The sequence below is a fragment of the Schistocerca cancellata genome, chromosome 11 (genome assembly GCF_023864275.1).
Source record: "Schistocerca cancellata isolate TAMUIC-IGC-003103 chromosome 11, iqSchCanc2.1, whole genome shotgun sequence".
NCBI classification, from domain to species: Eukaryota; Metazoa; Arthropoda; class Insecta; order Orthoptera; family Acrididae; genus Schistocerca; species Schistocerca cancellata.
In genome coordinates this window covers 151,975,382-151,996,481 of record NC_064636.1, presented here as the reverse complement: position 1 = coordinate 151,996,481, position 21,100 = coordinate 151,975,382, and the positions used below count along the sequence as shown (strand labels likewise).

At 38.8% G+C, this 21,100-nt stretch overlaps 1 protein-coding gene across 2 annotated transcripts in view; it reads left to right on the top strand.

Moving 5' to 3' along the window:
- Nucleotides 1-21,100, top strand: part of LOC126108808 (zinc finger protein 99-like) — a 230,277-nt gene that overhangs the window by 186,884 nt on the left and 22,293 nt on the right. For both annotated transcript variants that reach the window (XM_049914172.1, XM_049914173.1), the window contains one exon: nucleotides 17,729-17,766. In XM_049914172.1, the coding sequence (XP_049770129.1) occupies nucleotides 17,729-17,766 (38 nt within the window). The remainder of the gene's footprint in view (nucleotides 1-17,728; nucleotides 17,767-21,100) is intronic.

The following is a 21,100-nucleotide window of genomic DNA, read 5'->3' as shown; positions in this document are numbered from 1 at the left end:
TCCTTTTCCCATCCATGGAGTTTCATCTCCTGCATTGGAGGCCCAGGTCAGGGCTTCAGATTGCAGTTCGCATCCGATCTCTTCTGTCTGAAGTGGAGTCCTTCGTTTTACCACCTATGCTCGAGGTCCATTCACGTACACCTCCATGGTGTACACGGAGGCCGAAGCTTCGCCTGGACCTCTCACAGGGTCCTAAAGACTCGGTTAAGCCTGCAGCTCCCTGCTGCCACTTCCTCTCGATTCTTGACATGTAGCAGGAACGTGAAGTAGTTTACACTGACAGCTTGATGGGTGATGGTCACGTTGGTTTTGCGTATGTTCATGGAGGGTATATTGAACAGCACTCCTTGCCAGACGGCTGCAGTGTTTTGACTGCAGAGCTGCTGACCATTTGTTGTGCTCTTGATCGCATCCACTCATGTCCTTGTGAGTCAGTTTCTTCTCTGTACTGACCCTTGAGGAGCCTACAAACTATTGACTAGTGCTACCCTCACCATCCTATGGTGGTGACCATCCAGGAGTCCATGTATGCCCTGGAATGGTCCAGTCATTCTTGTTGTTTGTGTGGACCCCAGGCCCATCTTAATCCCAGGAAATGAACTTCCCGAGAGCCTGGCCAAACAGGCTACATGGAAACCACTTTGGAGATTGGCATCCCTGTAACTGATATACGATTATTATTGCACCATAAGGTTTTTCAGGTTTGGGAGATGGAATGGCATAATCTCACTGTGCACAACAAACTGCGTGCCCTTAAGGAGGCTACGAATGTGTGGAAGACCTGCCTGTGAGCCTCTCGTAGGGACTCTGTGGTTATCTGCTGGCTTCGCATTGGCCATACGTGGCTAACACATGGCTACCTCCTCTGTCGCGAGGACCAACCTCGGTGTCACTGTGGGTCACATATGACTCATCCACATCTTGCTGGATTGCCCACATTTAGCCACTCTGTGGTAGACTGAGGTCGCCACCTTGCCTCCATTTTAACTCTGTTGCACTTTCTTGCATTTATTTGTCTTCATAGTCGTCTTTTTCCTACATGTGTTCATCTCGCCTTGTTTCCTTGGGGTGGACATTTTAATGTGTTGCAGAGTGGCTGGCTCATCCTCTCCCATTACTGTGCTCATGCAGCCCAGACCATGTGCTCAAGGGTTTTAATACCTTCTTCTACTTTTCCTTGTGTTGTATGTTTTCCCCATTTTTTGTTTGTTCGATTCGTCTTCTTCTTAGGTGTGTTGTTGGGTGTTTTTGTACCTTGAGCCTTGCTTCCATCATGAGAAAGGGACTGATGACCCTGTAGTTTGGTCCTTTTATACCAAAAACCAACAAACCAATCAACTTTGCTCTTCATAATATTGTTACTTTCTATCCAGGGTTTTTCATTACTTGATTCCATAAAGTATGATACTTGCAAGACATCAGTGATGTAGTTGAGCCTACATTGAAATTTGGGCCATAATTCTAATATTTTGCAGCTATGACCAAATGAAAGTACAGCTTTTAAAGATGCACGTGCATAAGTTGTCTGTTACTGCACCCCACTGGAGCCACATAATGACTGAGCAACAAGTACTACACTGTTGAGAGCGGAAAGTGTTTGTGAAATACTGTTTTGGTGTTGCTTTTATGTTTTGTTCATTGTGTAAAAGTGTGTGGTTTCTAACCTGTAACATGAGACAGAGATCTCTTTACTTTAAATATTCTTACGTTGCAATTCAAAAATGTAGTGTAAATGAATGAGGCCATGTTATTGTAGTAGTATAGCTATCCCTGTTTATTTTGAATTTACAGCTGGAGGTGCACTGTTCTTAACATGATTGGTATGATCAAAGTTTAGATCAAAAATAGGTAACTTTATTTCATAATATTTCTAAAGTTGGCTAGGATACTCATTTTCATCTTGAGGTGTGTATATGTATCTCCAGAATATGGATACAGTAATATTGTTAAAATACAGGGTGTACATAAAGTACAGGAACATATTGCATTTTGAAAAGATATTCTGAAAGTTTGGAAAAAAAAAAACCACTCGATTTGCAAACCACATGTGACCCAGCAGACATCAATATGGCAATCAAATTCTTGCCATATCCATCCTAGCATGTCTCTCATACACACTCCACATTCACTTCAGTCACACTGGGGTGTCCACTTCTCTTTGCCAGGCGCATGCAATCAGTCGTAATGAATTTGTTGTGTCAGTGGTAAATTGGCTTCCTTGTTGGTGGCTTCTTACTGTACTTGGTTCTAAACATCTGTTGAACAGCTGTAGCGCACTTGTATTTGTCAAATTCTAACACACAGAAAGCTCGTTCTGCACCTGAACTTCCCATGTCTGCAACTAGTGCCAACTATCAGCAAATTACCAAACTATGCTGTGGTGGTATACATCAAAAAAACATTTTGTTGTTTCTCTTCAAAATGACATACGTATATCTGTACAATGATTGGTTCTTGTGCAATAAATAATTGAAAGTTTTCCCAGACTTCATGTGCTCCCTGTAATACACTACTGTTTCTAAAAAGTAACACATCCAGAAGCAGTGGTCTGCACCATGCCATGATAAGAGGACTGTAGAACAGTAAAAACGTGTGATTTAAGTGGCAGAGAGGTGGTGTGCACATAGGCCCTGTGGCCCTCTTTTGTGTGATGGGACAGGTCAGTGGTACACAGCACTTGGTGCAGAGATATCATATGAAATAGCAACATGTAATCAAGTGCCACTATTCCTTGCCAGTTTCACAAGGTGGAATAACGGTGTGTGTGTGTGTGTGTGTGTGTGTGTGTGTGTGTGTGTGTGTGTGTGTGTTTTCAAATGGGGTAGAATTATTGGTCATTCTGTCATGTTGTGTCTCACACAAGGCAAGCTGCATCAACAGTGAGGCCGATGAGGAACCAGTGGAGAGGATGCTGGAGGACACGATGTGACCATAGTGTGAGACGACCACTATCTTGTCTGCTTGCAAGGTGTTACAAGAATTGCGTAGTGTAGCAAGGTGCATTTTCATCAACCACTTAGAGAATAAGTTCTTCAAAGGAGAAAATAAACTTGTTCAAAAAATTGTGTATTACAAGAGATATGTAGATGACACACTACTGTTATTTGATGGCACTAAAGATGAACTTGAAGGACTCCTCACATCATTCAACTCACCCCACAATAAAATAATGTTCACAATAGAACATGAAACAAATCAGTCCATAAATTTCTTAGACCTCACAATTGTGAAATAACAACAAGAACATAACTTGTACATCTACCAAAAACCAACCTTCACTGACATCACAATACATGAATCTTCATACCACAAGAAATAAGTACTATCAAAACAATTGCAGTAAATATGGTTACTCTGTAAAATTAATTGATAAACTATCTAGAAAAATTAAGACCAACATCACTCACAAAAACACTGGAAAGAAAACTACCTACACAAAACAAATCTTCACAAGCATAGAATACTTAGTCACAGTATCACAAAAAATAGCCAACTTATTAAAAAAATATATATATTAAAATATCTTTCTCCACAAACAGCAAACTTGGATACCAAGATTCCGTAGAAATGTTGGAACACATGAGGCAATACTGACCTTACGACTTATCTTAGAAGAAAGGTTAAGGAAAGGCAAACCTATGTTTCTAGCATTTGTAGATTTAGAGAAAGCTTTTGACAATGTTGACTGGAATACTCTCTTTCAAATTCTAAGGGTGGCAGGGGTAAAATACAGGGAGCGAAAGGCTATTTACAATTTGTACAGAAACCAGATGGCACTTATAAGAGTCGAGGGACATGAAAGGGAAGCAGTGGTTGGGAAGGGAGTGAGACAGGGTTGTAGCCTCTCCCCGATGATATTCAATATGTATATTGAGCAAGCAGTAAAGGAAACAAAAGAAAAAATTGGAGTAGGTATTAAAATCCATGGAGAAGAAATAAAAACTTTGAGGTTCACCGATGACATTGTAATTCTGTCAGAGACAGCAAAGGACTTGGAAGAGCAGTTGAACGGAATGGACAGTGTCTTGAAAGGATAATATAAGATGAACATCAACAAAAGCAAAACGAGGAAATGGAATGCAGTCGAATTAAGTTGGGTGATGCTGAGGGAATTAGATTACAAAATGAGACACTTAAAGTAGTAAAGGAGTTTTGCTATTTAGGGAGTAAAATAACCGATGATGGTCGAAGTAGAGAGGATATAAAATGTAGACTGGCAATGGCAAGGAAAGCGTTCCTGAAGAAGAGAAATTTGTTAACATCAAGTATTGATTTAAGCGTCAGGAAATCGTTTCTGAAAGAATTTGTATGGAGTGTAGCCATGTACGGAAGTGAAACATGGACGATAAATAGTTTAGACAAGAGAATAGAAGCTTTCGAAATGTGGTGCTACAGAAGAATGCTGAAGATTAGATGGGTAGATCACATAACTAATGAGCAGGTATTGAATAGAATTGGGGAGAAGAGGAGTTTGTGGCACAACTTGACGAGAAGGAGGAGCCGGTTGGTAGGACATGTTCTGAGGCATCAAGGGATCACAAATTCAGCATTGGATGGCAGGGTGGAAGGTAAAAATCGTAGAGGGAGACCAAGAGATGAATACACTAAGCAGATTCAGAAGGATGTAGGTTGCAGTAGGTACTGGAAGATGAAGAAACTTGCACAGGATAGGGGAGCACAGAGAGCTGCATCAAACCAGTCTTAGGACTGAAGACCACAACAACAACAACAACATATGTTATCTGCCAGAGCATATTGAGGAAAATGCGTTTTGAGTAGTAGTTCTAGTGTCTCATGTGCTGTCTCTGTATTTTCCCCATCCTCCTTCCTCAACATACCTCCTGGGTTAGTTGGTACTGTAGTGGGGATTTTGTGAAGCCTGGTTTGAGAGCAGCACCTCCCCATGCTGGTCACTTTAGGACTTTATGAAACATTCTAAGATAAATATAACTATTACAATAAGTAAGTACAAGTGAATATTTCTACACAAACAAGTGTGTCATATCAGTTTGAGATCATAATTTCCTGCTCATTTACATGGTGCTTTAGGTTACTATGTAGCACATACCAAGTTTGAATTACAACCAATTGAACTGAGCATATATTGATCACACTGCGTAATAGTTAATTTGTCAAAAAAGTACATAACACACATTCCCTAAGGATAAGGGTGTAGTGTAAAATATTCTGTCTTTTGTTGTATGGAATTGTGGAGTATATTTAGCTCTGGTCAAATTAATTGAGTAGTTTTAGTCAAATTGTAGACACCCTGGATCCAGTTGAGTTCCAGACAAACTATGTCTTCACTCTACAGTTTGATGTATTGTTTATGCTTGTGGAAGTTTTGGGTTACCAGTAGTACAATTTAGCATTATTGTAATCAGTGTTTATAAGAATTATTTAATGAAAAACTACACAGTGCTATATTTAACTCTTGAAGTTGAGATGCACAGTTTGATATAGTACTGTTGAATTCAATTTTAGTGTTTTTCTATGTAATATTTGTGAATAATATTTTATAGCTGGAAAGTGACAAATTAACAGTTAGCTATGCAACTGATTTTTTGAGAGATCAGTTAGCAGAGTTAGAATATTTGATTTGTTGAATCCTTTGTTTATTGCTGTTCCTCACTTATATTTTGGTCACGTTCACCTTTTGTTTGTCAATGAATTGGTGAGTATGTTTAAATGTGTGACAAAAATTTTACTTGCCATCATAGCATTGACCTGGGAAAAGTCCTAAAATTCCTCAAAGATACTAGTGCAAAAGTTGTATGAATGTGACTTTAAATACTGCCTCACAGTTGATGGCTTTTTCTCACAGGAAAGTAGTCCCAAAGGATAGCAGGTTATCGGCTTGTCTCTTCACTAGGGAGGAATATAGTTCACCAGAGCAAAATATTGAATGTGTATCTGTTTGTGTATCAATGTGAAGGGGACCACACCGACGTTCAGGTCGAAAAAAATCGATTTTCAGTTTTCATCATATTTCGATAGATTAAGGTTTTGTGTAAGTACTCTGAAAAGGATTTTGCTGAAAAAAATTTTTTAAAGAGCATTTTCTTACCACGTGTGTTTATGTGCCATACCCACTTTTCTGTCGCACATTTTTCTGCATATATTTTAGATCTTTATATCCCCTACATTGTACATTAGGGATTTGTTTTTACTCCCGAGTGTATTGGCCATCCTTGGAATGCAACGGTCAGTATTCTTTTGTTTCTCCTGTTTGTAAACAATGCGCTTTCAAACACGTGGTTAGTTTTGTTAAAGTGTGATTGTGAGTAGTTGTTATACTTACATTTGCAGTGCTTGGTTACGTGTGTTTTGTTGTGTTAATTGAAGATGACAAAACGTAAAGACATTTTCAAGAAACAATAATTTAGAGGAAACAAGTTTAGAAAGCTTTCTGTACAGGAGGTTATGTCGCCTGGCAACGATGTTTCTAATTGTAATTCTTCAACAAGTGAATCATCAAAGAAGCTCTCACCATTTCAAGAGAGTTACAACAAATTTACTGTAAGTGACAAGGAGTGCAGTTACAGTATTATAAATTTGAAAATATTATCAGATGTAATTTCTAAATTTGTACAATGTAGACAGTGTGGTGAGTCAGAGTGAAAATTTATGAGAGTGCCAGTGGGAGAAAAGGCCTAGTAATAGCTATGGATTTAATTTGCACTAAATACTCAGCTATGATTTCATTTATGAGTTCTTCAAAACCAGATGCAAGTGGCCCTTATTAAATCAATACTAGGTTAGTTTATGCCTTACAATCCATTGGCAAGGCCATGGCTGCAGGGAAAAAATTTTGTTCAGTGATGAACTTACATCAACCGCCAAATAAATTTGAAAAACTGACTGCAATATTAGATAAAGCTGTATGTGAGGTCAGTGAGGAAAGCATGAAAGTGTCTGCTAGGGAAGCAGTGGAACAAAATGATGGATGTTTGGATACTGCAGTTGCACTTGATGAAAGTTGGCAGGAAAGAGGACATACTTCTCTGAATGGAGTAGTGATTGCCACGAGTGTAGACACCAGTAAAGTGTTAGATGTGGAGATAATGTCTAAATATTGCAAATGTTGTAAAGTCAATGAACATAAAGAACACAACTGTATGGCTGATTTTAGAGGAACAAGTGGTGGTATGGAAGTTCATGGAGTACAACAAGAGGAGTATGGTAGACCAAATATTTGGGCGATGGTGACAGTAAGGAATACAACAATGTGGTGTTCTCATATGGAGATGCCATTATTAGCAAAATAGAATGTGTAGGCTATATTCAAAAATGTTTGGGAACAAGGCTGAGGAAACTATCTGTAATGACAGGAAAAAAATTATAAGATGGGAAATTGTTGACCGGATGGGGTTAGTTACCTAAAACTGAAATAGAAAACTTGCAGGTATACTATGGGCAGGCAATTAGGAGAAATAAAGAAAATCTGGAAGCAATGAAGAGAGATGTTTGGACCATATTCTTCCATAAGTCCTCTACTGATGATAAGCCATGTCATGGATTGTGTCCATCAGGAGAAAATTTGTGGTGCGAATAAAATAGGGCTCAGGCAACTGGAGAATCTTATTCTCACCAGCATTCTCTTCCTGCTGCTGTTATTTCAGCAATTAAACCTATTTTGAGAGACTTGTCTCATCCTGACCTTCTAAGGAAATGTCTGCATGGGCAGACACAGAACCCAAATGAAAGTTTCAACAGCATAATTCAGAACCGCCTTCCTAAAACTGTATTTGTAGCGATGCATACAACGAAACTAGGGGTTCATGATGCTGTTATTACATTCAGTTGTGGTAATACTGGAAAGTGTTGGGTACTGAAAAAGTTGGGAATTATCCCTGGTGAAAATATGATCACTGGGCTGCAACATTGCGATAAAATGAGGATAGCCGATGCAGACAGGTCTGCATCTAACAAGGCCAAGAAAGCACGTCAAACATCCAGGAAGGTGAAAGAGAAGCTGTAAGACCTGCTAGAGGCCATGCCATCATGTGCAGTAGGACAGTTTTAATTAACTGTAAGAAACAAATTTCAAAAGTTTTTTCTTTTAAGCCAATTTCCTGCAAACTAAAATGTTCAGTATATATGCCCCATCATATCAGAAACTACCATAGATAAATGAATGAAATTTTCGGAGACTCTACATAACATAAAAAGCCACCTCTGGTACTAAATTCATTAATATTCCCCCATTAGGAAGTGCACAAAAAATATTTTCTGCAGAAAAACTTAATATTTTTTGTTAATAAATTTAAAAAAGTATTTCTTAAAAACTCTAGAATGGATAAAGTAGATTTTAGTACAGTTGACTCTATTAGCATCATGTAACATACAGTAAAAATATTAAGGTCCTGCATCAAATAGTTTTTTCAGAGATGGGTCAAATACTTTCCTAAATTAACATGGGTTAGATAGGCAGGGTGTGGTCCCCTTAAATGAGAAATGTTCAGTGTCAATCAGTGCTGTGCATTTTATGTTAGATTCACATTAGTCTCACTTGTAGTATTTGAAAGTTGGAATGCATGATAAATTTTCAGTTACCTTAATTATTTGTTCAAATTAATTTCCAGTGGTGCTCACAAAGACTTTATACCATATATTATGGATTGCAAAGTTCATTTGTTTCTTCAAAAATTGCCTCCAAATTTAATATAACAAGTCCAGTGTTTGAGTCAGAATTCCTGGTTGCCTTAAAAATTGCCATATATGCAGTGCTGCAGGAAATATATTTGTATTTAGCAACATTGGATTCAATTTGGCCGCAGCAGTGCACCGATGCAACGAACATAAGTTACAGGTATTCACAAGGTTGCTAACAGTGTCTCCCTCGTGCCTCGAGATCACAAACCCAGAACACTGTCTAACCTGTGATGCATCATTGCAGTCTACAGTACCAGCGAACTTAAATTGAAAGTGATTTGTGTTATTGGTAACAGAAGAATATTTTCTTTAGTAGCTAGTTTCACAACTGAAAAAATAAAAGGTATTCATATGATGTAGGCTATAAATAGAAAGTAATAGCATGTGCAGAACAACGTGGAAACAGAACAGCTGAGCAGCATTTCAGTCGTCCAGCAACAGAAAAAAACCATTTGCTATTGGCAATCTAGTAAAGAAGAACTGAAATACTTGAGGAAGGCTAAATGTGCAAATAGAGGACTGAATGCAAAATGGCTAAAACTAGAAGATGATGTATTGAAATGGATTAAAGCACACCATCTAAATGGTATTGGAATTGCTAGAAAAATGACTCAAGTAAATGCTTGTAAGCTAATGCTACAGTGGAAATTAACAGATATTCTGGGTGAAAATGTTTGGTGCTACAGGTTTGGGAAGCACAATGGACTTAGCATGTCAACCAAGACCAAAACATTTCATAAAATGCCATAAGAGTATGAAGAGAGAGTATTATCTTTCCATCACATTATACAACATTGAAAGAAAACCATTGTGGAACTAAGTTAAGTAGTGAACAAAGAGTTGATGGGCCAAGTAACAAAAGTGTTGCCGTGAAAAGTGCTAAACGATAACTATAAAAACAAGTGAACATGAGAAAATGCACTACACTGTTGTTCCTTCGTGTTGTGTTGATGGTATTAAATTTAATCCAGTGATCATTTTCAAGTGCTAAACAGTGTCAAAATCTTGTTAAATACAGCCAGGTGGTGTTCACATACGTGACAAGGATTGGATGGACGAGGCTGGCATGAAATTATGGTTTAACAGAGTGTTGAAGCAGATGAAAGTCACTTCATTGAAGAAGAATTCTCTTGTAGTGCTAGATCACTTTAGTAGTCATTTGTAAGATTCTGTGAAAAAGAAATTGAGACAGTTAAATACAGAGATTGCTGTTATTGCAGGATGACTTACTTCACAATGGCAACTTCTTGACGTCTTGACAAATACACAACACTGAAGAGCCAAGGAATCTGGTACACCTGCCTAATATCATGTAGGGCCCCAGTGAGCATGCAGAAGTGCCGCAACACGACATAGCATGGACTCAGATAATTTCTGAAATTGTGCTGGGGGAGAATTGACACCATGAATCTTGCAGGACTGACCATAAATCAGAAAGAGTATGAGGGAGTGGAGATCTTTTCTGAAGAGCATGTTGCAAGACATCCCAGATATGCTCAATAATGTTAATGTCGGGGGAATTTGGTGGCCAGCAGAAGTGTTTCTCAGAAGAGTGTTCATGGATCCACTCTAGTTTTGGACGTGTGTCAAATTGTCTTGCTGGAATTGTGCAAGTACATCTGGAATGTACAATGGACATGAATGGGTGCATATGATCAGACAGGATGCTTATGTGTGTGTCATCTGTCAGTCATATCTAGATGGATCAGGTGTCCCATAGCACTCCAGCACATGCCCCGCACCATTACACAATCTCCACCAGCTTGAACAGTTCCCTGCCGACAAGCAGGGTCCATAGATTCTTAAGGCTGTATCCATACCAGTACACATCCATCTGCTCAATACAATTTGAAACGAGACTCGACTGACCAAGCAACGTGTTTCCAGTCATCAACAGTCCAATCTCAGTGTTCACAGGCCAAGGGAATACGTAATGCTTTGTGTCGTGCAGTCATCAACAGTGCACGAGTGGGCCTTTGGCTCTAAAAGCCCATATCAATGATGTGTTGTTGAATGGTTTGCGTGCTGATACTTTTTGATGGCCCAGCATTGAAACGTGCAACAATTTGTGCAAGGATTGCCCTTCCATCATGTTGAACGATTATCTTCATTTTTTCTTGGTCTCATTCATGCAGTATCTTTTTCCAGCCACAGTGATGTTAGAAATTTTATATTTTAATGGATTCCTCATAATCACTGTACGCTTGTGAAGTGGTCGTACGGGAAGATCCCGACTTCACTGATACCTCAGAAATGCTGTGTCCCATCACTCATGCTCTGGCTATAACACCACTTTCAGACTCAATTAAATCTTAATTACCTGCCATTGTCACAGCAGTGACTGATACATCGTCGGTGTCAGACACTTGGAGTCATATATAGGTATTGCCGACCACAGAGTCATATTCGGCTTGTTTACATGTCTGTCTTTGAATACACATGCTTATACCAGTTTCTGTGGCACTGCAGTGTATTTAAAGTGTTAATGGAAGAGGAATGGAACAAGTGGATAATGGATTAAGCCCAACATGAATCCATGACAAAGGGAGTCCTAAAATGATCTACAAACAAACAAGTGTGTCAGTCAATAAAGCAGTGATGATCTACAGTGAGAGAAAATATCATTGTTAAACCTCTCAAGAAGGGTGGCATAAATAATGCTCTTAATGGTAGTGAAGACCCCCTTACATATAAAGAGGATAATGAAGCTGAAGAAAGAGGAAAGTTCAGGTAATCAATTGCAGTGACTTTAAAGGTCATTTTGGTTTTATAAGTTAAAAAATTTTTTGGCTGACTTTGCAATCTAATAAAAAATGTAAAAATGTACTTTCCTTAAAATTGCTTGAAAATTCAGGTGCACTTTACAGTCTGTAAAATATGGTAGTTGTTTTCTCTGAATGCATTTTGATTTGATCTGATGAGCTTACTTAAGGATTGTTGCTGCTCTCCAGAGGGTCATCAGATTGCGTATAGTGATCTGCAGAACAAAACAGTATCTGTGCTCTGCTCCTTTCATCTCACCATGGGTCTAAATACAGTCCTATTACAGTAGCTCTCAAAAATGTTTTATAGAAAGTATTAGTTACAATTACATAAACATAAGTGTGTAATAGAAAAAATTGGGTAATTGAAAAATATGAAATTGTAATCTATTTAATACAAGTCTGCATATATAGTTTAAACAAGGTTATGTTACATCAAGAGAGAAGTAATTCTTTTGACTCAAAAGTAATTTGTAGTTATAAGTATAAAAGAATAAAACTATTTTGTGATCTGAAGAACAAATCAGTATTTGTTGCATACTCATGAGCTTTGATCACAGCTGCACATCAATTTGGCATTGAATCCACAAGCTTTTGTAACAGGTCAATTGGGAATTTTGACCATGGGTCCGAAAGATACCAGCAAATTGGACCTTGTTAGAGTAGGATCAATTCAGTGCATATGAGGCATTCAGTTGGATTTACATCCAGGCTCTGGCTTAGGCACTCAAAAACTACTCATTGACATGAAAACACCATTTGACAGTTTTGCAATACATCACTAACAGTAACAGTAACACTAGTATCGTCGAATCAAGCGAATGTGAATGACGTATTCCTTCGAAGCACAAGTCGATATGCTTCTCATTTATGGAGAATGACAAGGAAATTCAGCGAGAGCTGGTACTTTTGCACTGTGACTAGAGATCCTTGTGCTAGTTTGCATCAAATCGCAATGGAATCTTGCATGAACCAGAGTAATGTTGTTCGTGTTCTGCATCACCATTAATATCATCCTTATCATATCAGAATTAACTGGTATGGATTGTATGTGTCGCATTAAATTCTGCTGATGGGCTCAACTTCAGATTCAGAGGGATGACAAATTTTATAATTTTATTTATTGACCAGGCTACATTCATGATCCATGCAAAATTAATTAGCATAACATGCATTATTGGGCAACTGAAAATCCATGTTGATAGATGAAAGTTGCACACCAAAACCCATGGTCGGTGATGGTATAGCGTGGGTTCCTGAACAACAGAATTACAGGGACCTATTTCACTGAAGGTAGTATTAAGAGTAGGAAGTACACCACATTCCTGCAAGAAACATCAGGTCTGTTACTGGATGAAATACCTTTAGGAACAAGGAACAGAATGTGGTATCAACACAATGGGTGTCCGGCACATCTTTCACTGATGGCTAGAAATGAGCTGCAGAGACAATTCCCAAATCATTGAATTGGACGTGGAGGTAGTCTCTCATGGCTGGCTGGTTCACCAGACTTGACGCCTCTGGATTATTTCATGTGGGTATTTGTAAAACACATTGTTTTTTAAAGACATTCCAACTACACCTGAAAATATGTGAGAGAGAATTGTCAGAGCATGGGGTTTGGTAAGTGCCAATGTGATAAGAAATACCACCCAATCCATGATAAGAGGATTGCAACACTACATTCACACCAATGATCATCACTTCGAACACCCTCTGTAAATGGACGTTCATGCCACCTTTATGACCTTTGTTGACCTTCGAAGACGTAACTGTTACACGTAATTGGATTCATCTCCATAATTGCTACCAGAAAATATGTAACAAACTATAGCATCCCATTTTCATCTCCTATCATACTTGTGGAGTTATTCATGGTGGCAATAATCAGTGACTCACCCTGTATACTGCACACCATCAGAAATTAAATACATTAAATTATTTTTTGTCACACCATAAAACCTTATACTTATCCGTCGCATTGCAAGTTCAGGGTTTCCTTTGAAACTCTATACTGTCTCAATTTTTTGAATTTATGAATGGGTTTGTGTCAGTTATGTAAATCACCTGTTACTAGGTGACATTTTACAGTAGACATGCATTGGCTCAGTCCATTATGTCTTTTCAGATCATACCTTATTTGATGAGATGTTTCTCTTGGAGCAGCAGCTGATTGCTTACAAATCGTTCTGTCCTTCCTCCTTGCTCTTCTTCCAGGATGACCTGACCCTGGCTTATTGGTTACTGTTATTTCCTGTTTTTGCCATTGACTGTGTACGCTAGTTTGTGGCTGTGATTTGCCATACTATCTAGCAGTGCTAGACTGCCACCTCCCAATCTTGAAGACATTTAAAACAGCTTGTCTCACATCAAGCAAATGTTCTGTTTTACTATACTTCTAGTTCTCTACAAGTAAACAATCACTGAGTGAATGTGTGAGTAACTGTAGTTAATGAACACCATACCATCAAGGCAAGTTACATACTTTCGAGCTGAAGGAATATATACTTACATTGTTGTTGTGTGATCTTGCTTGTTCTTTAGATATGTAACCAAAGCAGCATGAAGCTCTTGTGACTGCATGCAAGCAGTACTGACAGCATCACAACACAGCTGAAAAATACTTTTGAGCAATGCTGTAGCCTAACAAAACACTCCAAATACTGTTATCTGCATATTTGCAGAGACTCTTTGACCTCCTTGCTGTAATTTGTTTGCAGTACATATACCATCAATATGCTTTACTGAGAAGGTATTACAAATGTGGAACAAAAAATTTTTTGTCCTGCTCCATTACAGGCCAGCTAAAGTTTTACATTTCTTTATGCTACATCTTCATCTGTACGCTTATTTCTTTCCACTCACCTGATGTCCAGTTTGTGTCTTGTCTTTTTGGAACTATTTTGTTGTGGAGAATTTATCAACTCAGTTCTGTTTCTGTATTTGGTTTGGTTTTCAATTTCTTGCTTATTTATACAAGTTTCTTGTAGGCCTTAGTGCATTTCTGTAAGGCAATGAGGTTTTTTTTTAATAAAAAAGATTTAGTTCTTCTGCACAGTTATTCTTTTCAATGTGCTAAGACTCATTACCCTCCTTTTCCAAATTTTGTCGGCAGTTTTTCTTACATATTTATGTATACTTGTGTATTGTTACTGAATTTAAATGTTTGTACTGGTGTTCTGTATCCTAATATCTTTCCTTTTTCGTAATTTTCTCTATCTTTTGTTGAATCTTAAATTAGTGATTGTGATGCAGACGTTTATTCTGGCCAAATGACTGGCTTGCAAGTCAGAGGTTCTGCAATTTTGGAGAATGAATTTTTTCTATATACGTCTTCTGTCAACTGAATACAAAATAAATTTTTCATAGTCTTCGTCTTGTGGTTCCATTTTCCCCACCGTTCGGCTACATGACTTCTCATAGATCTTTAATTTGTCTTCCCTTGATACTCCCATACTTCTTGTTTGATTGGGATGTTGCAGTCCTGTTGTTACTCATTACTACTTCACTGCTTCTTATGGGAAGAGATGGGTAGTCATGCTTTTCTTACTGTTTTTCCTTCTCTCTGTTTGTGTTTTTTCTACACAGTCAGTATTGCTAAATTATCTACAAAAGTTGAACAGACAGTCTTGACATTATCCATTTTCTAACCAAGTAGTATTCAACTTCTGGTATTAGATTCTGTCAACTGCTCCATCTGTTCAATATTCACTTTTCTAGTATGGTCTGAGAGAAGAATGGAGTTAGTGAGTTGCCTTGGCTAAAGTCTGTTCTTATCTCAAATGAGGGTGTAGTTCCTTTAAGAGGACCCATGTTGTCTTCTGTATTTCAGATTCCTTAAGAATTTTGAATAAAAGCAGTCGTGCTTTAGTCATCCATGATATCTCGTGTATTCTAGAATTTCTGCTGTTGTTTTCTCCTTGAACTTTCCATGGAATTTCTTTGAATCTTCTATGGGTATGGTTATCGGTTATTCTAGGCCAGGAATCTTACTTTTATTATTCAGTGGTAATGGTCAGTTTCATCAGGTATCTTATGTCTGACTGAAATTCATCATCTTTTTGGAATTGTGCTTTGTTATTGGCACATAAGCTATGTGATATTCTCAAATCATATTGTTGACCTCATATCTTTTTAGTAGTGTATGTGAGGGTGGTGGTTATCTGCCAATAATTTAGCTAAATGTCTTTTTTCTTACTATTTTTCCTTTTTTTCTTACATCCACAGTTAGGCAGACATTTATAAATGAAAACATTTTCTCCCTGGACTGTTAAAGAATGTATTTATTCAGAATTAATTTGGCATCTGTACCATTCTAAAGTGGTAGCTCAGTGTGATGTCTGAATTCCTTTTGAGGTAATACTAATTCCTTTAATAATTCCTTTTGAGGTAATACTTTCCTTGTGTTAACCGTGTTTACAGATTCTGTATTCTTTACAAGATGGGAGTCTTTGTAATCTGTATGCCTAGACAATGGTAGTACTTCACATACTAATATCTATCAAAGTCATTTCATACTGCATGTCTTAATATCCGCTCTTCAAGCACTAGGCATGAAATTTAATAACTTTGACTTAGATCACAGTAAGCTGTCACTTGAAAATGGCGTAACTCATGAATAAATACATTTAATAGCAGTTTAGGCAGAAAATGTTCTCATCTCCATTCTGTACCAGTCTGAGGATAAAAATTTAATAAAATTGTTATGCTTTCCTCAGGCACTTGATCAGATGGTCTCAACATTGTTCTCAGGACTGTTTTACTTTCTGCATTGTTCTTGTTATCCTTGCCTTAATTATTGTGTATCTCTCATCTAAATATTGAATTATTGGACGTAGTGTCTTTCTGGAGGTAATGAAAAATTTGGTACCGATTGCAACACAGATTTGCCATTTATGAATGCAGAGCCTAGCACTGTAGTAGTTTTGTGGATCCTTTGCCTGTGTTCTCTGTGAAGCATCTACAGTTCTCTGCAAGTGGTATTTTTAACTTGTTGTCCATTTACAATGTCTGAAAGTACAGGGTGTTTATAAATGAATATCAGGGTTTTAATGCTTTATAATATTTATTACATTAAACTTACAGTTATAATTGATATGTCAAATGAAAGAGCAACTCAAACAGTTTTAACAAGAACCTTATAAATGTTCAATGTGAGCACCACTTGTGCCATATCGCAGCAGAAAGTTTATGGGCTCTCCAATTTTTGGTGAACCTACTGCAACTGGCACTTCTTACCTTGATATACTACAGCAATGGCTCTTCCCTCAGTTGGAAGAAAATGAGCCAGATAACTTCATTTTCCAGCAAGATGGTGTGCCACCTCAGTGGTATAGCGGGAAGTACGCAATTGGTTGAACTTCACAGTGCCCAAGCACTGGATACGCCGCATGCAGCCCAATGAGAGGGCTTGCTTTGCATGGCCTCCGTGTTCACCCGAGCTGATGCCATGTGATTTTTTTCCTTTGGGGTTTCATAAAGGATCGTGTGTACGTGCCTCTGCTACCAGCAGACCTCCCTCAATTAAGAAATCGGATTGAAGCAGCTGCTCCTACAATCACTGAAGACACACTTCTCAACGTTTGGGAAGAACTTGAGTATAGACTTGATGTGTGCCATGTGACAAATGGTGGTCACATTGAAAAATTAAGTTCCTTGGTAAAACTGTTTGAGTTGCTCTTTCATTTGACATATCATTTTTAAATGTAAGTATAATGTAATAAATGTCATAAAGCATTAAAATCCTGATATTCATTTTTAAACACACTGTATTGTGAGTTTGCCAATGTTTGTATATTTAATGGTTCAAGCCCATATGTAGTTTTGGGTGTGAACTTAGGTTGGGTTTAGAAGACACTTCTCATATCTGAAAGTTGGTCTGGACTGCCCAGAGCACAAAGGTCCAAATGTGTCACTTATGATGATGGATTCATCTGTCAGTGAGTGGCAGTACTCATATTAAAAATAAGTGAACGAAAATTTTACTTAAGGTGTAAGTGCATGACAGATGAAAGACGTCTTTGGTCACTTTTCATTGTGAAGTGTCTGGTAGGAAGTGTGGTTACAACCGAATTACTAGATTGTATAGTTATTTACAGTACTGAAGACAAAGTGAGAAAATGGAGAGTGAATTCTTACTAACGTTCTGTTTCATTAACTGCAACAGTTTATCATGCCCTCTTCAATGGTATTTTAAAGCCTCCCTCACAGCATGTTGTGGACCAATCACATGTTGGTGGGCATTAATAGAATTCTATTTATTTACTGTTTGATCAGTAGCAAATCACTGGCAGTTTTTTCAAATATTTCAGGTGGAAACCTCAACAAGATACGGTTCTGATAGTGCAAGGTAAGTTTTCATAGTTCACTGCAGAACTTTCTGAGAAGTATAAATTGTTATTTATTAAATGTGAAAGTGCTTCAGGTATAAAACACACTACTGTAACTATTAAGTAACACTGATAAGCAACAACATTACAAGGCAGTATGTTCAGTAATGGTATTCTCTGCAACAGCCATTATGTGACTGTTCCTAAATATATAAAGGGAATGTCTAATATCGATACAGGAAAACAAAACTCCAGGTAGAATGTCAGCAGCTGTATTGTGCTTAATGCAAAACGTCACATGAAAATCACTTAAATTTAACAGACCAATCTTGATGAGCGCAAGTAGAACAGTTAAGAAGAAGAGGTGAGTGGCTTTGTATCCAAAAATGGAGTTGATTCCCAGCCTTTCAGATTGATGAATATAGTGTTGAACAGTCTTTCAATACTGTGCCACAGTAGCGCTCAGGAAACACAAGCTTGTAGTGGTGATCGTTGATGGGCCACCATAAAGAGGAATTGTAAGTAGCTGGTGCCAGTTTCAGTAAGGTTGTGAAAACTTAACTGGCGAATACTTATTCTCTTTGTTTCTCCTTCGTCCTGGTGTGTTCCTGAAGGCTGGCCCATTCATTAGACACATTACAGGTAACAAGGTAATGCATAATTCCCAGCTCTGGGTCAAAAGGTAGGGTTTGCACATACCCTCTGATACCAGCCAGGCTCAGAGAGGGGTGACTGCCTAAGCTGTTACCTTCCCAAATGCCAATTGGCCCCTCTGTCAGGAGTTGGGTAGGTGTGACCTGAGGTGTGAATAGTCATTTAGGGTGGATAATTCCCCCTCTGAGGGGGGAGGGGGGGTTCCTCCAGTTGGAAGGAGCATGCAATCGGAGATGTCAATCTTGGGGGATTTTTTTTTGCAATGACTTAATCACCATCTTGGTGCATGTCTACTAAACGTAAACAGAATGAGCAGAATGAGGCTAAAGATTTGAAGACCCTCCCAGCTGCACCTTGGTTCCTCATGGTATCACATACTGGAGGTGGTCAGTCCTTCGGTACGATTATTGCGTTCATTATTCTGAAAGATATTCTTGCCGTTGCAGGCCCTGTAATATTCTTTTCTCATTTATGTAATGCAATGTTGCTTCTGAATACATATTGCGATTTTCAAGCCCAACAACTGCTTACAGCATCACTTCTCCACAGTTATCCTGTTCATGTTGAGAACCATCATACCGTGAACTCTTAACATGTTGTTCTTTACATTCTGATGCTAGTGGCCTCACTGAGGGAGAAATCCACACTTATCTCTCTAATCATGGCATCACTGCGGCCCATTGAGTAATGAAAAACATGGATGTAGGCATAATGCCCACATGCACTCTTTTTCTACCGTTTGCTGAAGTAGTGTTTCCCTCTAAGATCAAGGCAGGCTATGAAGTCATCACGGTCCAACCATACATTGCAAAACAAATGAGTTCCTACAAGTGTCAACATTATAATAAAACATGTATCCTGTCAAAACATGGTCAAATATGTTACTCTTGGCAGAGATGCTCACTAGGGCAGCATTTTGCCTCCTCTCTGTTGTATCAATTGTAATCCCATGAATGTCCCATGTGTATTAATGAGTGAGCCATCCAGGAGATCTGAGTGATGGACATCAAACCCCATCCTGTCACTTGCAGTTGTTAGCTGGTCAATATCTGTTCATTTTACCATCTGGCATTTACAGTAACATTTTTGCTGTGCCATATTTAACGGAGGATATGCCCACCCAGATTTGCAACCTCAAGTTCAGTGTTGCAGTTGTGAAATCACCCAGGTCACAGTAGCATCCCCATATCGTCCTGCACCTGTGCAGGAAGCCATCAAATCTTTGCCCCTTGTGGTGAAATCACCTGTTATACAACTGTCAGGCTGAAAGGACTAAAGCAATACTCCCGCAAAGACTTTCTACAACTAAAAAGTCTTCACCTGCCAACTAGAAAGTTCTAAGAACTCGAAAAAAAGCAAACGGACTTCTCCTTCCCTCTTCAGTGGTGTTGGCACATATACTGTTACCTGACTGACCTCCATTTTCCTGGTGCCCACTGGCTACCGATTTTCTGCCACGGAATTCACAGGCTGACCCAGGAAGAATGCCAATATGTTGGTAGATCTCAGGGAACAGGAATCTCCAGTCTCTGCTCTCTGTAGCAGTGAATTCTTGAAGGCTAGCACTCAGCAGCAACCAAGGTGACTAACCTTCATTTGTTCCCTCCTCCCCAATCCACATTATGACTCCTCTCTAACAGAATATTCGTGGCATTAGATCCAACAAGGAGGAATTACAGCTGCTCTCGAAATTGCTGTGTCCGCTTGTTTTCAGCTTCCAAGGAAAAAAAAATTGGTCTCACAACCCCTTTGACCTCATGTTTGCTTCTGGTCTTCTGTAACCTTTCACCCCAAGGACAGCATTCCACCTCATGGGGGAGCTATGCTGGTCATCGATCTCATTGAACACTCGACTGCTAGCTGTTGTAGTCTGCATTTTCCTTCTTCATTTCGCCTTTTCTCTTTGTAACATCTACACCCCTCTGTCATTTGCTGTTACGAAGTTGGACTTACTCCAGCTCATTGGCCAGCTCCCTCACTCCTTTTTGCTGCTTGGCTATTTTAATGCCCACCATTTGCTTTGGGGCTCTTAGAGAACCTGTCCAAGAGGTTCCCTCTTAGCTGACGTTGTGAATCATCTCTCTTGGCACTGGAGCACCCACATTCCTTTCTGATTCTGTGCATGTATATTATCATTTGGACCTCTTGTTCAGCACTGTCCAGCTCGCCCATCATCTTGAATGGCCCATTCCATATGACACGTACTCAAGTGATCACTGTCTGTGCTATTAATTTGCCGACTCCTACCCCACCTGAGTGCAAATCAAATTGCCAGCTTTCTAAGGCCGACTGGAGGTTTTACTCCTTCCTCACGACCTTTCCACAGCTATGATGACCAGGTAAAATATCTTCCAAACATTATCTTTACCACTACAGAATGTTCCATACCATGCACTACAAGTTTACTGTAGCATGTCCTAGTCCCTGGCGGACTGAGGCATGCAGAGATGATTCGCTTGTGGGGATGTGCTCTCCACATTTTGAACCATCATCCTGATATATCTGCTGGAGGGCTGGTATCCTCTGTAGTCTATACATGTGGGGCTTCAGAGGCCATCTGCCCCATTTACTAGAGGAAGTTTTGAAAGATAAAGTTTTATCAAGGTATATGTGGTTCGGCTTTGTCAGACACATTTATTAAGGAAAACGGGATGCCTGAATGCTTGTCCTGAGTACCAATGTCTTTGATATCCCCATTAA